Source organism: Bufo bufo, chromosome 4, assembly GCF_905171765.1.
Source record: "Bufo bufo chromosome 4, aBufBuf1.1, whole genome shotgun sequence".
Taxonomy (NCBI): domain Eukaryota; kingdom Metazoa; phylum Chordata; class Amphibia; order Anura; family Bufonidae; genus Bufo; species Bufo bufo.
Genome location: NC_053392.1, coordinates 569,681,980 through 569,705,682, shown reverse-complemented (window position 1 = coordinate 569,705,682; position 23,703 = coordinate 569,681,980). Strand labels below are relative to the sequence as shown.

Below are 23,703 nucleotides of genomic sequence, written 5' to 3'. Positions count from 1 at the left end.
GGCATTAAAGGGACACTTCCAGAGAAGGGGATTTTATTGAACTCACTTTTTCTTTTTTAGATTTTTTGCCTCTTTTTCTCATCCAGTTCAGCAGTATAATATATCATCAAAAATTAAATGCTAAATATTGTCCTTCTGTAGCCGTCAGCAACAAATGATAAGACTTCCTTATAGTTAGGTAATCCTTGGTGAGTTCACTGCTGCTGTCAGGGGAAGATGCTATCTGATGGATAATCCTCATGATAATAGTAGGTATAAAATCAGGATGACAGCATGACAACTCTATTCTTCTCTCCATCGTTCTAGCTAAAGATATCCACAGAAGAGCACTGAACGGAGGAGTGTAATGTTTGATGTTCTAATTAAGTGACTACGGGGGGGGGGGGGGGCTCTCTCTGGCCGCAGCGAATAGTATGACCGAGAAAGTTAAATGAGGTTGTCTGCTGTGCGTGTTGGGACAGGGAGTAGTATACATGGAGTAAGTTAGAAAGATGATATCCACAACAAAAAAATTACAGAAAAGTCACATGTAGGTTGATAATATGTGATCACAAATTTTGGATGGAAGTGTCCCTTTAAGTGTTCGTATTCCCTGCAGAGGTACCACTGGAGGAATGAAGCATGTATTACACAGAGTCCGTTCTCATTAGGCCTCATTCAGACGGCCGTATGCTGTGCGTCAGTTCTGCATGTCCGTAAAAAAAACGGATATCATTCAGTATTTTTGCGGAACCCTTAGACTTCAATGATGCCATGTCCTGATTTTCACGGACAAGTATAGGACATGCTTTATTTGTTTTGCTGAACCGTGGAATAGAAAAGGGGCCCCATAGAAGTGAATGGGTCAGCATCTAATCCGCAAAAAAAAAACGTCTCCGCATTTTTGCGGTTAGCATACGGCCGTCTGAATGAGCCCTTAATGTGATGTCTGCCTAATATACGAATATGGGAATGGCTTTTCTAAACTAGGCAACCCCTTTAAAGTGGATCTATCCCATAATGATATAAAGGATCGAACATTACATATTCTTCCTCCTGCCCCAGCTATAGCCTAGCCACTTCAGCCGATTCTTAAACCAAGGTGGAGGCTACAATTAGGAGACTAACTTGTGATTTTTCAGCCAAATTTTGGGGAAAAATTTCAGAAAGTGGCAAACAAGTCTTTGATTTCACCCTTTATCTTAGTGGGTCAGTTGGCCCTTATAGATAACCAGTTCCCGATCCCTTACCATACTAGAAGTATGAAGCAGGTTACATCTCGCATTGGTATTCCAAGGTGAAAGAGTCATTGCTTGCAGTCCTTACATATTTGTTCTCAGAAATTATTGTAACCCCCATAAAATAACAGTTTTGGAGTACGTTTTTGTTAGAACTCTAAGTTATCCAGTTTCTCTCTTATTCCTCCTAGAAATGTGTGACTTCATTTGACCACTGGGTGTTACCAGTTAGGGGTTTGTCCCACACTCTCAATCAGGGGCTGTCCGTATCAGACTGTGTCCTTTTGACGAGGGAAATGGTATGGGTGTGTCAATTTATTAATACGTTTTTAGGAGGAATAACAGAGGGACGTCACAATGTAGTGTTCTAAGAGAAGATGCTCCAAAATTGTTGTTTAATGTGGGATTTAGTAAAACAGAGGTGTCAGGGGAGGTCTAGGCTGCCATTTTCGGTAACATAGATAAGGATATGATCCTGGTGGGGACTTCAACCACAACGCGACTGATTTCATTGGTCACAATTGTTATGGGAATGTCAAGTTTGCTATATCTCTTTTATGGCATTTGAAACTCAAAAAGAAACAATACATGGCATTGCAAAATATAGGTCACTTAGAATTTTCCTATTTGCGACAGTAACAAATCCCATGATCTTCTCTATGAATTCGGCACGATAAACAATATATATGCACCATACGATCCATTGTGGCCACTTACAAAAATATAAGTAATTTTTACACGGGTATAAGCGTGTGTAAAACATTGTCTATACTATACAATTTGTTATTAAAATAAAGAAAAATACAGCAGGTAAAACATATATGCATTTATCTTATCCTTTAATATGATGCCATCTCAATAAGGCCACTATTTGGTAAGGTGAAGAAAAAAAGTCCCATAGGTGAGTAAATTCGGTAAAACTCTTATCAGTGATAAAACTTTCTACTCGAAAAATAGATTTAGAAAACTGAGCCTTGTATGTGAACAGTTACAAGTCAAGAGTAATTTGTCGCTGTCTTTCAAGTGGTCTGATCCAGCGCTCTGAGGAGGTCGCTGCCTTGCAGGAGGTTGGAGTTACCCAGTACTGGCACATTGACCTCACAGTCATATCTGGTCAGTTCTGGCAACAGGTAAGGTTCGTAGGATGGCCCGATGAGGCGGTTGGTCAGAGCTGTAATGGGACACGGACACAAATTGTTAATAGTGACTCCGTTCCAGTGATCCATAAGAGACAGAAGGTTATGAGATCTTATATATGATAGATATGTTAGAAGCAGCGGCATAGCTAGAGGGGTTATAAATCGGAGTGCCCATAAGCCTAAATACGGGGGGGGGGGGGGGGGGGGGGACAGGACATGGAGGGAGAGGGAATGCAAAAAGCAGCTGAGACAGGTTGCAAACTTTGCTTTACTTACCCACGGGTCCTCTCCACTGCTGGGATGTCACAGCAATCTGCAGGAAAAGTAAGTATGTATACATATAAGTATGTATATCGTCGTGTAATGTGGATATGTGTATGTGTAGTGTATGTGTGTAATGTATATATTATTGTATCTAATGTGTAAGTGTGCGCATAATGTGCATGTATGTGTGTATGTTATATATGTATATGATGCGTGCTGGCTATGTATCTATATATAGTACATATACAGCCTATCAGACAATTCACCCTCAGCTCTTTGTGACCCATTTATTTTTAACATTAGGCTATTCCCCTCTTTAGTGATTCTCGGTAAGCTGTGGGGAGACCGCTGCGTCATGGCCCTCCTTAAACAGGTGATCTGCTGCGGTGCCACTAGGCGGACCCCCACCAATCAGATATTGATGACCTATCCTGGGAATAGGCCATCAATATCAAAATTTCAGACAGCCCCTTTAATATATGTTTTATAACGATTGGAGCTTCACTTTTCTGATACAGAGCTCCAAATCCAACTATCAAAACTTTCATGGCCAATGTACAGTACATAAGAACTATTCAATTACAATTGCTGATGGTGGGCCTTCAGAATCATTCCCCTAGTGGGCCCTTCAAGTACCCGAATAGTCTAAATATTTTCTTAGACTTAACAGTGAAGGGAACCTACTATTCAATTCAACCAAAACTGAAAAATCACTACAATCTCATGTGGAAATGAAGCATCAAGAATTTACCTTTAGCTTTTTGGACTGTGGCATGTTGTATTCGTGGTAATTACAGCTATAGAACGTGCCTGGGTAAGGGGCTTTCCTTCCGTCTTTTGAGCTTGATGCACAGTGTGATTGTGACCGTGACTGCTGGGCCATATGAGGACTTAACCCCCTGTGCCTATTACAGATGTAGTCATCTAAAATCGTAAAAGCATAGCTTGACATTAATAATAGATTGCATAATTCATGGACCAAAACAGGGCAAGTCACTTGAGGCATATACTATTACTGTCCAGACAGGAGCACAACAGAACCAGGCACAGCAGGTATATACTGCTACTGTCCAGACTGGGGCACAACAGGACAAGGCACAGCAGGTATATACTACTACTGTTCAGACTGGGGCACAACAGGACAAGGCACAGCAGGTATATACTGCTACTGTCCAGACAGGAGCACAACAGAACCAGGCACAGCAGGTATATACTGCTACTGTCCAGACAGGAGCACAACAGAACCAGTCCACAACCAGGTATATACTACTACTGTCCAGGACTGGGGCACAAAAGGACAAGGCACAGCAGGGTATATACTACTACTGTCCAGACTGGGGCACAACAGAACCAGGCACAGCAGGTATATACTGCTACAACCAGACAGGAGCACAACAGAACCAGGCACAGCAGGTATATACTACTACTGTCCAGACTGGGGCACAACAGGACAAGGCACAGCAGGTATATACTACTACTGTCCAGACAGGTGCACAACAGGGCTGAGAATTCCAGGTATAAATTGCTACTGTCCATATTGGAGGACAACAGGGCCAGGCACACCAGAATTATACTACTACTGTCCAGACTGGGGCACAACAGGACCAGGCACAGCGGGTATATACTACTACTGTCTAGACTGAAGCATAACAGGACAAGGCACAGCAGGTATATACTACTACTGACCAGACTGGAGCATAACAGGACAAGGCACAGCAGGTATATACTGCTACTGTCCAGAGAGGAACACAACAGGACCAAGTATAGAAGGTATATACTGCTACTGTACAGAGAAGAACACAACAGGACCAGGGACAGCAGGAACTGTATATACTGCTGCTGTCCAGACTGGAGCACAACAGGGCTGAGCATTCCAGGTATATACTGCTACTGTCCAGACTGCAGCACAACAGGACCAGGCACAGCGGTACATAGGATATCTCTCTTCAGGTATATACGGTGGAGATTTTTCCCTTACCAGTTAGAACACTTGTACTCAGGGATTTCTTTTCCGAAACAAGTGGAGACATTTCTTCCTTGAGAGATTTCATACGTTTCCACATTATTGAAGGTATGTTGTTATCTGTTAACTCCCCCTAAAAAGAGACACAAAATGAATACAATGGAGCACAATCGCGCAACCTGCAATACAGTGATGTGTCATACATCATGTCCAAATGACAAGTGGAATGGTCATGCATTTCTAGGGGTAATAACTGAAGAATGGAAAAAAATATTATTCAGGTTTGCTATTTTATTTGGAAATACAAGTAAACTCATTGACCTAAAAAACACACCAAGAAGAACTTGTTGTGATGATGATATATGGAAGTGATTACAATATTAGAGCGAAAGGAGAAGTTTATTGGGGAAAATTGTGCAATTGAAAGGAGACTCAAGGACCTTGTTGGGCCACCTCTAGCCTGGATACAAGATGAGATACGGCCTCTAGCCTGGATACAAGATGAGATACAGCATCTAGTCTGGATACAAGATAAGATACAGCCTGTAGCCTGGATACAAGATGAGATAAGATGGGCATGGAGGCATACAGGTTCTGTTATGGTATGGCAACACACTTGCCCACAGATGTTACAGCTGGGCCTGTAGATCTTGCACTCTCCTGGGTTGCTGAAGCTGGTGTCCCAGCTGGTTCCATAAATGCTTGATTGGCAATAAATCTGGTGATCGGGTAGCCAAGGAATTGGGGACATTCCTGGGAAACCCTTTCCATGTGTGGGCAAGCATTATCCTGCTGATAAAATGCAGTTGGAAGCCATGCCATGAGAGGGAACACATGTGGCTGCAGGTTGTCCTGCACATATCACTGAGCTGTTAGTGTCCCTCGTATCACTACTAGGGTTGACCGTTTGTCATATGTGATGGCTTCCCCAGGTCATTACACCAGCAGTTTGCGGCAGTGTCTGGCTCCACATCAAGGAAGGATTGGCTGCACTCACCATGAAGCCTCCATACATGAAACCCAGGAAGCACAGATACATTCAAAGTGTAGAGGCCGTGCTAGGTTACCATTGAAGTAAATGGGAGCTGAGCTGCAGTTACCTGTCACGGCCACTACACTATGAATGGGGCTGTGCTTCCTGCTCCATTCAAGAGCTAGTTCCAGAACTGGAGGCTGCAGGAAACAGGTGATCGGCAGGGGGTGCAGGGTGCAGACTGTCTATCGGATAGTAATGACTTATCCTGAGGATAGGTCATCAATATCAGGAGCTTGGAAAAAATCCCTTTAATAGGGTTGTCCAGAATGGAATTACCCTGTCGATCAGTTGACCATTGCAAGTCAAGCTTCTTAAATAGCATTATCTATCGGTGGTCACTCATTTCAATTGGTGGCCCCCCCAGATCAGGCGGTGCTCATTCTGAAAGATCTCCTTTCTGGCTTATAGAATGAGGCCCCAAATGGGGAACACCCTCTAAGACGTTCAGATACTCTAACAGACTGTATGGAAAGGGCTTGTCCAGATAGATATCCTTTCAAAATCATCACTAAATATAATTCCTTGAGTTATTTCTTGCTTTTAACCCTTTGCTTGCCTTCTTTGTTGCTTACCACATTGACCTGTGGAAATCCCCGATCTCCATAGTCATGCTGCAGCTTCCTCTTCATGCTGTTGCAGAACGCTATTTCATTGGGGTGTAAATCTTTGCCCCGCTGACCGAAACTCTCAAGCGATCTGTAAACAAGAGTTCCAGATGTATTTACTCTCTGCCGTTTTGCTATTTATTAACATGTTACATTGATAAGTTGTGTTTATTGTATAATCTTATAAATGCTTGTAATTCTCTTTTAATTGATACAAAAAGACCTTAAATATAATTATATCATTTTAATTATAAGACAGGAAGAACTTTCTATTAAAATACAAAAAAAAAATCCTCCATAAATATAAGTGCTTAAAAGGGTATGTTCACCACTGTGCGTCTGGCCACTCTGTGGGGTCTGTAAAGAGACATCATAAAGCTGAAGAACCACTTTTAATGGACTGCCTGAGTTTAAAAAATAGAACTAGTTTTCTTTTTTTTCTGAAAACAGCGCCACTCCTGTCCATGGGTTGTATCTGGTATTGCAGATATTGGAGTTGGGCTGCGATACCCGATATCAACCTTTGACAGGAGTAACGCAGAGTTCTACTTTCTGATCTCACACAGTCCGTTTAAAGGGGCTCCAAGAATATGGACTAATCAATACAGAAAATCTTATTCTAATGGGCTGATACTGCTTTTGATAGATATTAAATGGATAGATCGATAGATAGATCGATAGATAGATAGATAGATAGATAGGAGATAGATAGATGATAGATAGAACATTGCACAGATTTATAGATGGATAGATAAGAGATAGACAGACAGATAGATGATAGATATAGACAGATAGATAGATAGATAAATAGGATGCAACAGAAATGTGTAGAACTACAAGAAGCAGCACACTGCTTAATGCACAAAGACACAAGATAAATAGATACATGTGACATGCATAGATTTATTGATAGATAGATAGATAGATAAATAGATAGATATGAGATAGACAGACAGACAGACAGACAGAATCCTTTACCCTTTTCTCACCTTTGCTTATATAATGGCATGTTGTGTAAAGCACCCGGGCGTCCTGAAGCTGAATTGTTTGGATTTTCGTTGTACTGATCCATCAGTCGCCATTTCGCGTGCAAATACTGACCGGTGGATCTGGAGGCCAATGTACGTTAGGCCGCCCACCCATTGAGGACAGTGGTGTAGTAGCACCGGTTTTGATATGCTGAGGAAGGTGGTGACTTTCTCCCGCTATTATACAGCCCGTTGGGCCAGGGCGTCCTGGCTTGGAGTACTACCTTTAGCTGCCATCGGTTGACAAAAGTTCTGATGAAGAAACTGGCTTTGTGAAGGAGGAGCACTGGACTGGAATAGGGGATTCATGCTACTCAGGTTCTGCTGGGGGGGTTGTGCGTTTTCACTGGGGGGACACTCATCTTGAACAGATAGGATTCAATTGGAAATCTTCACCATCCATGGGAATGTATGGAGCAAGGGTCTCAAGATCCAAGTCATTAAAGTCATTCTAAGGAAAAAGGATACAAATAATTTTATGTTATTGCAGCAAATGCACGCTGCACCTCTGTTGCGTCTTCTACAGATATGGTATAGGTTTACTCTGGCTCAATCTGTGCTATAACCCAGAGCTGCATTCAAAATTGGTCCACCAGCTACTGAGGAAGAGGTCAGAGACCTTGAAACGCGTATAGCGGATGGGATCCTTATATTGAAAGAGACACCTCACCATACCGGAATCACCAGCTGATCAGCATGCAGAGTTATGGACACAACCGCATAGACGATAACTGATATTATTCCTGACTCACCATAGGAGCCTCAAACTGATTTACAAGCGAGGACTCCCTGACGCCCTGACCTCGTGGAGTGCCGGTAAAACACAGGACGCCAGCTACACGTGGGGCGCATAGAAGTAGTTGTAAGCAGGTTTTTCATCTACCATAACGACACTGCAGAGTGGAGCTATTGGAAGCTATCTTATAGCGCTATAAAGAAACCGGGTGAGTGCACTGACCTGTGGTGGGACGCCACCACGGACTGATACGCACAAGCGGACCCCAAATAGTGAGTAATATTGAACTTTATACTCACGAAGATACCGTATGAAATTGTGAGCCTTTCCTCCCAGCATAGATATATGACTGAGACTTTGTAGCGCTGCAAACACAGGTTTGTAGCGCTTATAAAGATACAATAAGGATTTTCTATATTTATTTATTTTATATATTATATATCTATAACTATATTTTTATAATAAGTTTAATTTTTAATTTTTTAATTTTTATTGATATATATCTGGAATAACAAATTGCGATATTTTATATCAGACTGAGCTATATAATATACTGTTCAATTTTAATCTAATTTCATGTAATATATGCTGTATTGTGACTTAATAAATAATTTATATAAATCGGACCAGATGTATAGCAGCAGATATTGAGTGCTCACTATACTATATCATAATTTCTAAACCCCCCACTGTGGTTAGGGTGAACCACACCTTAGTTTGAGCACCTACCTTAGCTGTCTGAAGGGTGAGCCACTATAAACTTATACCATTTAATCATCCACATGGAAGGAGCCAGCACTGTGCAGACCCTCGAATCACTGATCTGTGTTTTATAATGTGGTGCATACTTAGTCTATAGTATTTGGAAAAATGACTACATCTCCCAGCATGTATACACATAGAGCATACTCTGTACAGTAACTGAAACAGCAGGTGTTCATGGGGTGATGTGAGCTCAGTGCCTAAAGATTTGTGAATGCAGACATGGAGGAGAATAGCTATGAGACCCACCAGAGGTTTAAATTGATGCTCCTGGATCTCCCACCTGCTATGTATCTGGTGTTTTCTCTTGCGGTTGAGGGGGTCTTTGAGCCCCCTCAGGCATCAGGGCCCTTTATGTCTATTTCACTGACAATCACTGCCACTGGACCATTACAAAAGATAATGATGTCAAAGTATGTCATGATCCCTTCATACCTCCTTCCTTATACTTTCATTAAAGAGACTCAGCAGTGTGTGGAGCCTTATTTTCAGGCAATGCTCCATGGGAAAAGAAAGTCTGCAAATGTAGTGACCCAGTGGTCGACTGATAAAGTTGTCAAATGGTTCACTGTTAAAAGGTTAATGTTCTAATACAAGGGTTAATGTACTGAGTATACACTACCAGTGATAAAAATAGCTAGTGTGACTTTACTATGCACTCGGTATTCCAAAAGGATGTATATGGGTAGGAACTAGTTAACTGTCAGTCCTTAATGATAGTTGCCAGCTAGTGGGCTGGTCCCATGTCCCCTGGCTAGTAAGCCAAGGAAGTAAGCCAAAAGGGAAGAAGCGTTAGTGGGTTCCTGGCAAGTAAGCCAAGACAGAGGATAGAGTTGCTGGTGTGTAAGCCACAGAAGCTGTTACTGAAGTAGAGACTGTCCAGGAAAACACCCTCCCTATGAGTGAAAAGTTTCCAGAAAAGCAACTGGACTAAGAGCCATCCCTTGAGGAAGAAAGGAACAGACTTTTTACAGAGGGTTGAGGACCATTAAAATGGGACGGTGCTTGGACAAGAAAGTCAGTGAAAGGTCACACACATCTGTGATTGTAGACTTCACTGACCACTAGTTGCAGGGTAGTGATCTGGTCCCATGTTCCCTGGTTACTGAGTTCCTGGCAAGTAAGCCAAGAGGGAAGACATGTATGCAGTTGCTGCCAGAAAAGCAATTGGACTAAGAGCCAAACACCGAGGAAGAGAGGAACAGACTTTTTACAGAAGTTAGAGGACCATTAAAAAGGGACAGTGCTTGGATAAGAAAGTCAGTGAAAGGTAATGCACATTTATGGCTACAGACTTCACTGCACGTGGATTGAGGTATTTGCTTCTGCCGCCTGCTACAATATTGAGATGGACCTGACATCTGTTTCAGGACTGCACCCCACAGTCAGGCATTGCAGACTCAGGGAGGACCATCATAGTAGCCATCCCCCTATACACAGCCTTTGGAAACATTATAGTCTTTGATATATCTGAGGACTGTGCCACCCATCATCCACTCATTAACAGAGGGATTACATTTTACTATAACTAAGCCAGTCTGGTCATCTGTCTCCATATCCAACCCGGGCCCTTGTTCTATTGCCTTGCATCCTGGCTGATCATCATACACCAAGGGTACCTCAGCCACCACCAGGCAGGAGACCCCAAAATCCAGGGTGTTCCCCCAGGGACAGAAGCGTTGCACCCCTCCTAACTCTGCACCACACCACCAGGTTGGAGCGCTGGAGGGAAGCGCCATTGTGAGTACTACAACCACCCTCAAGGTCACCACCGCCACTCCCATCCTACACAAGTTTAAGTGGGGGCCCTGTTATAGATTTTGCGTCTGGGTCTGAAAGCTATATTTATATGTACTTATGTAGTGCTGCTGTTCACTTAGTACATTTAGGTCTCCAGAAGTTAGGATCTATTGCCCAGTTGCAACTACTACCCCACTATAGTTATGCTACTGCTTCCATCACTCCAAAACCTTCATAACGCACATACTTGTGGGCATAATAATGAGCTCTGTGGTACTATGCCAACTGGTTCTTCTCCATGTATGGGCATAAAAACTGCTCATTACTGCTAGAAGCAAAAATTCCTTGGTGTAATGTAATTCACATACCTGGGTAGTACTGCATTTATTCTTTGCCTCTGTGTCCATAGCAAATAGCTTTCGATCAGCTCGATCTTCAGACCCTCTTCTAAAGTAGTGTAGTATTCTCCTGGACTGCTTGGCTGTTATAAGAATGAGATAACGATTACCGCTTAAAACGCTTGCTTCATTTTATGTCGATGAATTATATACTTGAACTGTAAAATGGCGTTTAAGCTGGACATACACTTTGCACACTTGGCAGTTGCCTGCTGCCTATTGTAAAATGTTACGGTCAAGTGTTGACACAGATCCTAATGCAAATATTGTTAATGGATATGTCAATTTACTGAAACAAAAACACGAGAAATCCTTTAAAATGATATCACTAAACTGCCCTTGTGGCTGTCAGGTGTCCTGTTTGATCAAATCGGGGGTGGAACCTTCGAAGAACATTGAGTCCATGGCATAGTCACAGGTACATCTGCAAGGACGCCTCTCCTGCCAATCGTGATTTTAACCTGTTAGCCTTGATCCATTTAGTTACAAGTGAAATGCCCATAGACTTTGGAGCAAACATTTGGCATCAGGTATGTGTTTTGGGCAACCTTCCCAGAAAGTGTCAGAGGTAAATTTTGATGTATTTTTCTCTGACAGTGTTTTGGAGACTACATAGCAGACTCTTGGCACACTGTCCATCAGTTTTCTTACTATCTTAATTTGGGTCAAACTGCTTGAGGCATTCCATAAGCTAATGACAGCTACACATAAATTGAAAGGGATTATAAACTTTTAGATAAAAAATGTTTTTTTCGGGCATCTATTACTTCACTGGGACCTCATCAGGGTTGGACTGGTCCACCAGAGTACCATAGGTTCAAACACAAAAATAGGCCCAAAATGTCCAGGAGAAGACAACTCAATTGTGGAGGTGATTTGGAGCAAATCTCTTGCCACTAGAGTCTGATTCCTTTTGTGCCACCTTCACAAAATACCTATTAGACCTTATGAAATAAGTGTCCCGTGAGAGAACATCAAAAACATTATGATGCAATTAAAGAGCCTTTCGCAAGGTGCTTATCACCCAGCCAATGATGACTGTTCCCCATAATTGCCCAGTGCAAATAGGTCAAGTGATCCAATGGTGAACTATACTAAATTTGTCATTCACTGTATCTTCTATGAACACGTAAAATAATCATTTGTTGGAAGCACATGCCCTTGTGTAACCGGGAATGTGCGTTCGCTGGCAAAGGAAACGAATGGCCAAATCAAAAAGTTGTCACCGAACCTTCATATGGCCGTTCATTCCAGATAATTGCCCAGATAATGAGTTCTTTTGTACAGCATATAACAACCCTTACTTCACTGGGACCTCACCAGGGGTGGACAAGTCCACGAGAGTACCAGAGTTCTAACACAAAAATAGGCCCAAAAACCAGGAATGAGCTACTAGTTGTAAAATAAATGAATGGCCAAAAAAACAAGTTGTGACCGATAGTTCATATGGCCATTCAATCCAAATAATTGGCCAAACCCTAAAACGATCAGCAAATAGAATTTCTGTATCGCGGATCAACGCTGATACTTAGCAATTTATCTGCCCAACTCAAAAATGTTGACATGCATATGTTTTGTATAGATGGACGGCCATCAGAGTCATTTCATCTGGTGGCCCAAGGAACCTCAGTCTGACACTGGACCTCCCCAAAGTCCATGAATAGTCAACAATAAAGCATCATACTCAATTAGTTACCCTAGGTGCCGGAGGTTAGCCATCACAGCCCTAGGCTTTGTTGCAGATAACCTGCATGATAATTAAAAATAGAGAATAAAAAGCACATCTTCTCAAAAATCAAAACTCCCTATAGTGGGAATTCTTCCCGTTCTATCACTGAGCGCTATGATCGCTACCTATCTGAATCACTTATGCTTTTGACCTCTATAGCTGGATACTGGAGGTAACAACTATGTAATAGCGGCCATGTTTAGCAACCATGGAGCCATCACTCTGTCATAGGGTCACAGGTACTTCACAGAAATGAACAGATTATTCCCTTGCCTCCCTGGTTAGTGGTTATCACCCATTTAGGAGACTGTGATAATTGATAAACATCTGCACAGAGTATTTGCAGCTATTGCATAGGAGGATGGTTCAGAAGCTTTTATGTCTGAGACTTCACAACTAAAAGAGCCCACAATCCGCTGTCTCTTACCGTAGAGCAGCCACTGTTACTGCTGCCGCTCGGAGTACTGTTTCCTGGGAGCCACCTGAGGTGCTGTGAAAGACGGAAGGCTAACAATATCAGCCTGGGAATTGTGGCTCTTGACTTCCAGTGGCCATTTGCTTGGGCTGCTCTGAGCACCACTGTTATAAGTTGTTGGTTCCTCATACGGTTTGAGCACCTGCAAAACATAAAACAGTATTAACCAAGTGTGAAAGGGTTCCGAAAAAGTAGAGGGAAGAAAGCAAGGCATTTGACAGAAGGGCATGTTGAAAATCAACAGCTGAACTTTCTTTACGGTGAAAACTTGGGGCATGCCATACACATTAGATGGACAAATCCGCCAAAATTGGTGAGTTGGGTTGACATTAATTTAATGTGTATGGCCAGTTTAAAGGGGTTTCCGACTTTTTTATACTAATGATCTATCCCCTGGATCAGCGGGGTCCAGGACCCAGGACCCCTGTATGATCAGCTGTTTTGAATGCTAGTGAGCGCCGCTGCCTCCTTACCAAGCATAGCGCCATACATTGTGTAGTGGCTGTGCTTGGTATCGCAGCTCAGCCTTATTCACTTGAATGAAACTGAGTTGCCCATAGGCCATGTGACCGATGAATGTGATGTCACTGGCCTAAGGTAAGCTGCGAGAAGGTCACGTGCTCAAAGGAGAACAGTGGCCTTCTCAAACAGCTGATCGGCGAGAGTTCTGGGGACCAATCAGATACTAGTGACCTATCCAAAGAAGTAGATTTGAAATCTGCATCAATAAGTGATGCAGCAGAAGAAGTGACCACGCACTAATATTCTTGCAGATCTGTGACATATAAAAGTACAAATCCACTGAAGTAATCTGAGGTCAAAGGGGCATTTACGCAACCGTCTCCTTTTTGCAGTCCACAAAAGGCAGATCCGCAAAACAGGGATACTGGCCGCGTGCATCCATCGTTTTCCCCTTCCGCAGGTCCTGCACTATATAACAATTGCGTAGTTTTGTCTGCAAAATGGAAAAGAATAGAACATGTTTTATATTTTTGGGGCCTTGCATCTTTTGAAGCCCCATTGAAATGAATGGGTCCACATCTAAACCATGCGGTCATGTGAATGCACCCTATACTGAATATTTCTGCCGTGGATTCCTTGGTGAATATTTCCTTAGGAATCATAGATTATAATTATCTGCAGCTAATTAGTGAGAGGCCGGCATTAGGTTTTGTGTCCCTTTAAAAGAAAAAAAAAAATGTAATTATTGCTTTGGAAACGTTAAGCCTCGTTAATTTAGGATTACAACAAAGAAGCAGTGTAGTAGAGCCAACCAAGTCTGAGGATAGCATAAAAAAAAATAAAAAAGTAAGCACAAGGCTATACCCTCTTACCGAAATCCAAAGAGATAATCTCATCTCCTGGGGTGGGTGCGAGCTGTGCCAGCTCTTCTGGTTCTTCCTTAAGTTTGGCAAACAACAAGTCACTGGTGTTATCAGACACAGCACTGCTGAAGATGGAGTTCATGGTCATCTTATGTGGTTTGAACAGAGACTCAGTCTGGTCCATGGAGAACACAACATTGGTTTTCTCAATCTCACTGCAGAGAATGAATCAAAAGGCAAATGAAATAAGACGAGCTATACCTTTAATTTACTTACAAATAATTATTTGCTGCAGGAAGTCTCAACACAACGATTTTAGCAAAAATTTGTAATTCTTTGTGATTTGTTCCGTCTGGCATGTGAAGATTAGGGTTAAATTGAAGAATGCAATCAAAAGGAAAAAAAATAGACAAAAATACAAAAAAAAAACAGAGCTGCTTTCTTTCAAAAAACAGCGCCACAGCTCAGCACAGGTTGTGGGTGGTGTTGCGGCTCAGCTCCATTCACTTCAGTGGAGCTGGGCTGCAGTAACAGACACGACCCATGGGAAGGTGTGGTGCTGCTTCTGGAAAGTGAAAAAACATTCACTAAAGGGTTTGCCAAGGCAAATACATAGGGTTATGTAAGAGCAGACACCCTGCACAATATCAGATATGACTAATAGCCGTTATATTAATAATAATAGCAAAAAGAATGCACATTTTAGGCCTCACACACCGTTTTTTGATTTCCATTGTTCTGCCTCCATTATAGGAGCAGAACAACAAAAATATCAGGCACAATCTTCCCAAAAATGTAGGGGCCATATTGTGTATTTGCCACTGATTTACCCCAAGGCAGCTTTTTCTGTTTCCTTTTTGATGACGTAAGACTATTACCAACCAATAATATCCTCTTTTCTCTGAAATAGGCTGGAGGGTGCACACTGCTTGTGACATGCATGCTGCTGCACAGGGCACATTCAGCAGCCTCTCTGTGCATGTACCTGAGCCCTAGATTATTGACGCTCCAGCATCCTGAAAATAAGTTTAAAATTGGTCTATATAACAATATCTTCTCATAGATGTTATCTGGTCACATCTCCCAGCGTGGTGTAACGGCAAGGCATCATGGAGAGCTACTAGCATTTTTATAATCAAGAAAGCTGGATAGATGTCTTCTACAAATCCAGTTAGAGGAGGTATGGGAGAACATACAATCTCCTAAAGAATTATTAGGAACACCATACTAATACGGTGTTGGACCCCCTTTACCTTCAGAACTGCCTTAATTCTACGTGGCATTGATTCAACAAGGTGCTGATAGCATTCTTTAGAAATGTTGGCCCATATTGATAGGATAGCATCTTGCAGTTGATGGAGATTTGAGGGATGCACATCCAGGGACACGAAGCTCCAGTTCCACCACATCCCAAAGATGCTCTATTGGGTTTGAGATCTGGTGACTGTGGGGGCCATTTTAGTACAGTGAACTCATTGTCATGTTCAAGAAACCAATTTGAAATGGTTCGAGCTTTGTGACATGGTGCATTATCCTGCTGGAAGTAGCCATCAGAGGATGGATACATGTTCTCATTCTGTTTACGCCAAATTCGGGACTCTACCATTTGAATGTCTCACAGAAATCGAGACTCATCAGACCAGGCAACATTTTTCCAGTCTTCAACAGTCCAATTTTGGTGAGCTCGTGCAAATTGTAGCCTCTTTTTCCTATTTGTAGTGGTGATGAGTGGTACTCGGTGGGGTCTTCTGCTGTTGTAGCCCATCCGCCTCAAGGTTGTGTGTGTTGTGACTTCACAAATGCTTTGCTGCATACCTCGGTTGTAACGAGTGGTTATTTCAGTCAACGTTGCTCTTCTATCAGCTTGAATCAGTCGGCCCATTCTCCTCTGACCTCTAGCATCCACAAGGCATTTTTGCTCACAGGACTGCCGCATACTAGATGTTTTTCCCTTTTCACACCATTCTTTGTAAACCCTAGAAATGGTTGTGCGTGAAAATCCCAGTAACTGAGCAGATTGTGAAATACTCAGACCGGCCCGTCTGGCACCAACAACCAGGCCACGCTCAAAATTGCTTAAATCACCTTTCTTTCCCATTCTGACATTCAGTTTGGAGTTCAGGAGATTGTCTTGACCAGGACCACCCCCCTAAATGCATTGAAGCAACTGCCATGTGATTGGTTGACTAGATAATTGCATTAATGAGAAATAGAACAGGTGTTACTAATAATTCTTTAGGTGAGTGTAGAAGAACAATTTTATAATGTAGACTGGGTTATGGGGAAGAGGTAAAACTAGAATTTTGCATTTTTATTTTATTTATGTTCATACCCCCCTACCAGGGAATGGCTGGATAGTGGTTGGAGTCGTTGTTTATCACCAAAACTGATCAGAAAAAAAGACCCTCCTTACTGTAGAAAAGAAATGGATTCTAAAGATTCAGATTTCAAAAATTCCAAAAGAAGATCAATCACTTTGCTTTACAAGATGACAACCAATTGGTGTTGATAAGTAGTAGCTGATGATTAGTACAGATGATTGTATCTGAAAACAATCCACCATGGAGACACCACGCTATAGTAGATCCAGTACACGTTTTTGAATTGACCTGACATGCTCCATAAGAATGCTATCTAGAAATGATGACATTTTGGCTTCCTCACCTCAGGACATAGTTCACGCAGACAATGCACTGTGGTTGAGAGTTTCGTGTGTTGTAAATGACTGTGCCGTGACTCTCCACCCAGACATAGCCACCATGCTTGGCAAGCATCCGATACTGACCAGTGACCACTTGACCCTTTGCGCACACTGTAAATCAAAGTGAAACATTATTACATCAATACTTTTATCTAAAAGTGAATGTAATAGCCTCCACAGACTGACAGAAGATACAGAAGGCCTGCTAAATGTGCTATAATGCTAACCAAAAGTGAAGAACCAAAAGTGAAGAACCACTCAAGAACCTGTAAAACACTTATTCTCATCATTTGTTTTAGGTATCTGACCAGTAGTTGTATATGTGGCATCCCTCTGTTGTGTCTTACAGATATTTTGGTGCTTCTTGACTTTTGACAAGGGATGACATCAGGGCAGTACAGGGTCTACTGGTTTCGGGGATCCAAGCAAATAAAGAACCCAAGTTCATATGCAAGCTGACACCCAGCTCTGTGTAAATACATAGGACTCATTCACTTTTCTGTATCTGCTCTGCCACGAACCCACTAAATATATGGTATGAACCCAATGGGCTACATAAAGATCATACTGTTGGCCAAGAATGAGGTTGATGGACATAATATGGACATAACGAGGAACTGACCACTGTGATGGCTTTTCCAGGGTAAGTTCTTCGTATAACAATGGACCTATACTTGTAGCAAACATTACCCTGATACATTGATGGGCATCTAGTAATGGCTTACACTTCAATGATTGACAGCTTTCCCTATATAAGTGGTCATACAGAGATATTGATGACCTATCCTGAGGATAGGTTTTCAATGCTGTACTTCTGGAAAACCCCTTAGTTTTTTCAGCGCTGAAAAAAAAGTGTGTTTTTAGATGCGGCTTTGACGTGGATTTTCATTCCTGTCCATTTTAATGGGAACTGAGGACACGGAGTCCGAGTGGACAGGTTGCTTCCTTTTTTTGCGGTGCATTTTTTTTAAAACGCAAACAGAGAAAATAGCTTACTACAATTTAACCTGCAGATTCACCACTGAAATCATTGGGGAAGATCTATTTGCGTTTTTTGGAGTATTTTTCCATTTTTGTCCAGGAATCTGCGCCAAAAAAAAAGCTCATTGTGAACATATCCTCAAGGTCTGCCGCAGCTGTGTATTTAATATGTTACGTGTCAAGTTAAGGTTTGCTACATCTGCACCTGTGTTCTTATTACTGTGGGTATCCTCCATAAACACTTTGAACATTTTTATTATTTATTATAATAGAACCTTTTTATTACACTTTGATTGATACATCTATTCTACCCCAGCTCCGACCACGTCAGATAAACCTATTTGTGTCTAGCGCCATAACCTGCAAATCACATTATAAGAAACCGTCTACGACGTCATGTGTAAAACCGCAACTTAAGCCTTCATCAGGAGGGATTTCCAATCGTTTAGCAAAGTAAATGTTAAGCATTGCGCGTACTGTACCAGTAATAACAGATAAATTAAACCCTGTCTCCTGCACACAAGAAACACTATGTACCTCGTCCTCTGCCAAATTAAGTACTTAACTTCCAAATGATCTCAGCCCAATTAAGGATTTAGATGCTAGAAATCCACACTTCAATAAGGCATCGCTGGGACTCTTCAGGACAATAACCTCACCTCGGTGTGAAACATTACAACATTGTGCAAATGTAATGGAGTGTGATGACTTCAGTCTCCATTGACTAATTACCGCGGCCAGCTTATACACGCTCGTTACGACACTCGGGAATGCATACATTACAATTGTCGGGTCACATCCTAGAATGGGTCAAAGTTGGGCTGCCGAACTCTACTCTCAAGTCTTGAAGGACTTTTCCGATTTGTACAATCCCTTCTTGTTAAAAGGATCCCTCGCCCAAGAACTAAACAGGGTATCCTGCTGCTAGGACCGCCAGTGATCGGCTGTTGTCTATGGTAGATCCTGGCAGCAATTCCCTGCAGCGCCACTACAGGAGAAATTAAGTATTACAAACTGGCACAGATATACTAATCCTGCAACGTCTAGACCTGCACCAGATTTATCATAGGGGCTCAGGCTGGATGATAAATGTGGCGCAGGGATAGATGCTTTTCTCTGACTATATACTAACTATTGGTTGGCTTACTTTGAAGGCAGATTTTTAATGCCAGAATTATGGCGCAATTTTGGCACAAAATGATGCATCTTACACCCCTCCCTTTCCCGTGAAGCCCCTTTTCCACTAAGCCCTACCCACTTGCCAAGTAAGTTAGATTTTTTTTTTAGAAACCCTAGATATGCCAAAATTGCCCCAAAATTGCTCTAATTTGAGTAAATTTTTTGACAGATTTTTGCCACAGACACATTAGTAAATCTGGCCCACTGTTTGAAATCATTAGGCTTTTCATATATTGCACATATGTGCTGGGTCCTCCAGAATAAAACACTCTTTGTAGCTGTTCTCCTGCTGGACACTGGACAAGGGTCCTAAATAAGATATCCTTTTCTATTAACAGAATTATATATATATTTAAAATATTCTTTAAAGGGGTTGTCCAGTTTAGAAAACCTATTCTCATATACTTGATTAGAGAATACTGAGTTAGTATTGGGTAGGGGGGTTCTCGGTCTATGATCCTCATCCCTTCGCCAAACTAAAGAGCGGTAACAAAGAACATCTCTCGCTCCTGAGGACCTGTCCTGTCCTTGACATTGATTTAAATGCGCACTGTGTAATGCTTCATTTCCCCTGTGGTGGCGCTGCAGATAAAATGAATACTTACTGGCACAAGTTACAGCTGATTGCTAGGGGTCCCAATAGTGGGAAACCGTGATTTGCTTATTGCCAGGGGGTCCTTCTAATAAGTTAGGCCGGGTTCACATCACTGTATAGCTGATCCGTCAGAAGAACAGAAAAATGTTTAAAATCTTGGATCCTTTATTTTGTGCTCGCTTTGCATCCGCTTTCTCTGTTATTTTAGATGGGAGAAATAGTAGTGCTTTGAGGACTCTTTCTCCAGTCTAAAATAATGGATCTCTGACAGAACTGACAAAAACAGATGCAAACTGATCCTAACCGATGCTCAAAATAAAGGATCCATTTTTTTTGGTTCTTCTGATGGAACAGAAGAACGGAAAGCTAAACGGTGATGTGAACCTGACCTTAGTATTGTCCAAAGTGGAGAACCACTAAGTAAACAATCCAGTCTTCCTGCTAAATAAGTGAAGACTTAACTAAGGTTAGGCCTCATGCACACGACCGTTGTTGTGTTCCGTTCCGCAAAATGGGGTTCCGTTGTTCCGTGATCCGTTTCCGTTTTTGTTTCCGTGTGTCTTCCTTTATTTTTGGAGGATCACCAGACATGAAGGAAACAAAAAAAAATCTAAGTCAAGTTTGGCATGCAAATGATAGGAAAAAAACGGACGCGGACGACAATCTTGTGTGCCTCCGCGTTTTTTCACGGTCCTATAGACTTAAATGGGTCCGCGAACCGTTTTCTGTGAAAAAAATAGGACTGGTTATATTTTTTTGACGGACTGGAATCACGGATCACGGACGCGGATGGCAAACGGTGCATTAGCCGAGTTTTCAACGGACCCATTGAAAGTTAATGGGACCCATTAACTTTCAATGGGTCCGTTGAAAACTCGGCTAATGCACCGTTTGCCATCCGCGTCCGTGATCCGTGATTCCAGTCCGTCAAAAAAATATAACCAGTCCTATTTTTTTCCTATCATTTGCATGCAGAAAATCACGAAAAACTGAACAACGGACACGGAATAAAACAACGGTCATGTGCATGAGGCCTTAGGCTAGTTTCATTCTAGCGTTTGTGAGGTTACAGTCAGATTTATTACAGATATTATAGTTCATGGGGCCGGATTCATGTAGCTTTCGGCAAAAAAAACTGTATGTTATATGCAAGCCAACAGGAAATTATAAAAAAAATTGTTTTTTGTAGTGCCATTTCCTGACTTTTTTTTTTTTAATTGCAGCATGGTATACACGTGGTATTTTTCAGGCATTTTCCAACAGACTTCTCTATAGGAAAAGAAAAATAACAAAAAATCCAAGGAAAACTTTATGTGTGACGGAAAATGCCACACTGAAAAAAGTTTGCAAAAAATGCATGAATTGCATGCCTTTTTTTTACAGGCCAAAGAAATCACATATATTACCAATCTTCAACAATAATAGAGGGTATATATGTAAAAAAATAAAATAAATCACTGTAAATCCAAATAAACCCCCTTTTTTAACTTTTAAACATAACTTTTACTAAATTCCTCTAAAAAAATTCAACAAAAAATCCTCTTTAATCAGTTACAGGGGTTATCCGAGGCTGGAAATGGCCACCCATATACGCCCAGGCCTCTCACACTGATTCTACTTACCTGGCTCCCTGCACCGCTCCTGGTCCCCGCACCGCCGCAGCTGCTTCTCCATTTGCGCGGATGAAAACATCCGGAGTCAGGGGGGAGCAGCCAATGGCAGGCGAGGACGAGCCTCCCTAATGTCACCCGCAATGCTAGGGAGGCTCATCCCCATCACCACAGCGAAGCAGCTGCGGCATTGTGGGGACCAGGTAAGTAGATAGAATCAGTGTGAGGGGCCGGGGGTAAGGGGGGCCATTTGCAGCCTCGGATAACCCCTTTAAAGCCCTATGTCAGAGGTACAGGGAACACAAATATATGTCTTGAAGGTCGGGACCACTGTGCAATTTTACACGTGATCCATCTACAGTATGTTGTTCTTCACATCTTGTACCCAGATAAGTCCTCACAGAACATCTTGATTAATACTTACAGTTCTGGTGGCTTTTAGTCATGCTTTCTGAATCCAAGGCATGATAAAACTCATAAGCCGATCTCCCATGCAACTCCTCTGGATGGTATCCAATCAATTCAGTAATTCTTCACATAGAAAATATATTTAAAAAAAGTTTTGTATGAGGTTTATGCGAAAATAATAATAATAAAAAAAAATTGTATGACAGGGTTTGTGCCACCAGTAAATGTTATTTTTAATATAATACAGGATGAAAAACTAATTATTTTTGTAATTTACTTTCTGCCTCAGTTGTGAGACATTCTCTTTATTTTATTATAACGGCGTCCTCTGGTGTTTAATCTGTAGTAATGTGCACGTTCTCCTGCTGAGGTGGTCGCACATGCTCCGTTCTGTCTTTCAACCGCCACCAGCATTATCTACTGTTAGAGGCTGTGACAGGAAGAGAGCTGCAACAGAAAGGACATGCCCTATGAGCTGCAACAGAAAGGACATGCCCTATGAGCTGCAACAGAAAGGACATGCCCTATGAGCTGCAACAGAAAGGACATGCCCTATGAGCTGCAACAGAAAGGACAACTGGAGCAATGAATGAGGAAATCTCTGGATCCATGTGAGGTACAGGGCTGGTTCTAGCTTTGTTAGAAAGAGGTTGTCATGTCCTATATGATGTCTAAATTTCATTTTTTACATTTATCATGGGATATCCTCTTTAAGGCTACAATTAAGGCTACAATTGCTTAATGTTAATACACGGAGCCCTCTTATCAGTGATTGATAGCATAGTAAGTGTGTATACAGAGAATGGCGGCCTTAAAGTGTGCATAAACGTTCACATAAATTTTATTAAAACCTATTGTAAATTTTTGTAATATACTTTAATTCTTTTTTTTCATTTTTCCTTGCAAATTAGTGCCCACATGGCTGCTCCTGCCTGTACCAGCTCCGCTCCGCTCAACACCTGCGGTATGCAAGGGTTATAGCCGTGCGAATGGGTGAGCCGAGGCAGGAGCTCTGCATTCTCCTCAAACAACTAATCGGCAGGGTGCCTGTTGTCGGACCGCCGCCAATGTGATACTAATGACCTGTCCTGAGGATAGGTCATCAATACTGGAAACTGGACAAGCCCTTTAAGGGTTTCCGGACTCTTATGGCCTTGTTCTCAGCTAAATGTTCAAAAAGAGGCTTTCTAGTTTACTAAGAAACAGAGGTACTATGTTAGGGCAAATCAAATGTTTACATGGTGCCAAGCCACCACATTTGTTGAAACACATACAGGCGTGAAAACCATGTCGATTATAAATCTTATTAAAATGTCTTCTGCACATGATGTAGCCCTGCGGTAAAATCAAGCCCACAGTGAGGACAGATGGAACAAACTCAACAAACGCGGCTCCAGTTTGGTGCATTTTATTCAACTATACTCTTCAACTCAATCTGGGGGGTGACTTGGTGACACGAGGGGCTTCTTCTAGATCTCTCTTTTAACTAGGTTGTTCGCTTTTTAGAAAACCTTTTATTTGGAAGAGTCTCCTTAAAATGAATTGATAAAAGGTTAATCTGCAGAGGAACCTGGCAGCCAGTGCCCCCGCAGGTTAAAGGGGTTGTCACATCTTGGATATTGGGGGCATATTGCTAGGCTATGTCCCCCAATGTCTGATAGGTGCGGGTCCCACCTCTGGGACCCGCACCTATCCTTAGTACAGAGCCCACAATGTGCAGGAGGGTGCACCGCACATGCGCGGCCGTCCTCCATTGATTTCTATGGGAGCACTGAAAATAGGGGAGCGCTGGCTCGGATATTTCCATCAGTC

The 23,703-nt window shown here is 42.1% G+C and overlaps 1 protein-coding gene across 1 annotated transcript in view; it reads right to left on the bottom strand.

The window, feature by feature from the left end:
- Positions 1 to 920: 920 nt before the first annotated feature.
- The window catches only part of EPAS1 (endothelial PAS domain protein 1), a 135,915-nt gene continuing 113,132 nt past the window's right edge, over positions 921 to 23,703 (bottom strand). The window contains 17 exon segments of the mRNA XM_040430185.1: positions 921 to 2,388; positions 2,633 to 2,669; positions 3,372 to 3,544; positions 4,599 to 4,716; positions 6,192 to 6,315; positions 7,214 to 7,322; positions 7,325 to 7,394; positions 7,396 to 7,455; positions 7,457 to 7,618; positions 7,620 to 7,703; positions 10,859 to 10,911; positions 10,914 to 10,971; positions 13,045 to 13,092; positions 13,094 to 13,234; positions 14,419 to 14,632; positions 17,082 to 17,229; positions 21,908 to 22,014. Of these exon segments, the coding sequence (XP_040286119.1) occupies positions 2,237 to 2,388; positions 2,633 to 2,669; positions 3,372 to 3,544; positions 4,599 to 4,716; positions 6,192 to 6,315; positions 7,214 to 7,322; positions 7,325 to 7,394; positions 7,396 to 7,455; positions 7,457 to 7,618; positions 7,620 to 7,703; positions 10,859 to 10,911; positions 10,914 to 10,971; positions 13,045 to 13,092; positions 13,094 to 13,234; positions 14,419 to 14,632; positions 17,082 to 17,229; positions 21,908 to 22,014 (1,858 nt within the window). The 3' untranslated portion in view covers positions 921 to 2,236.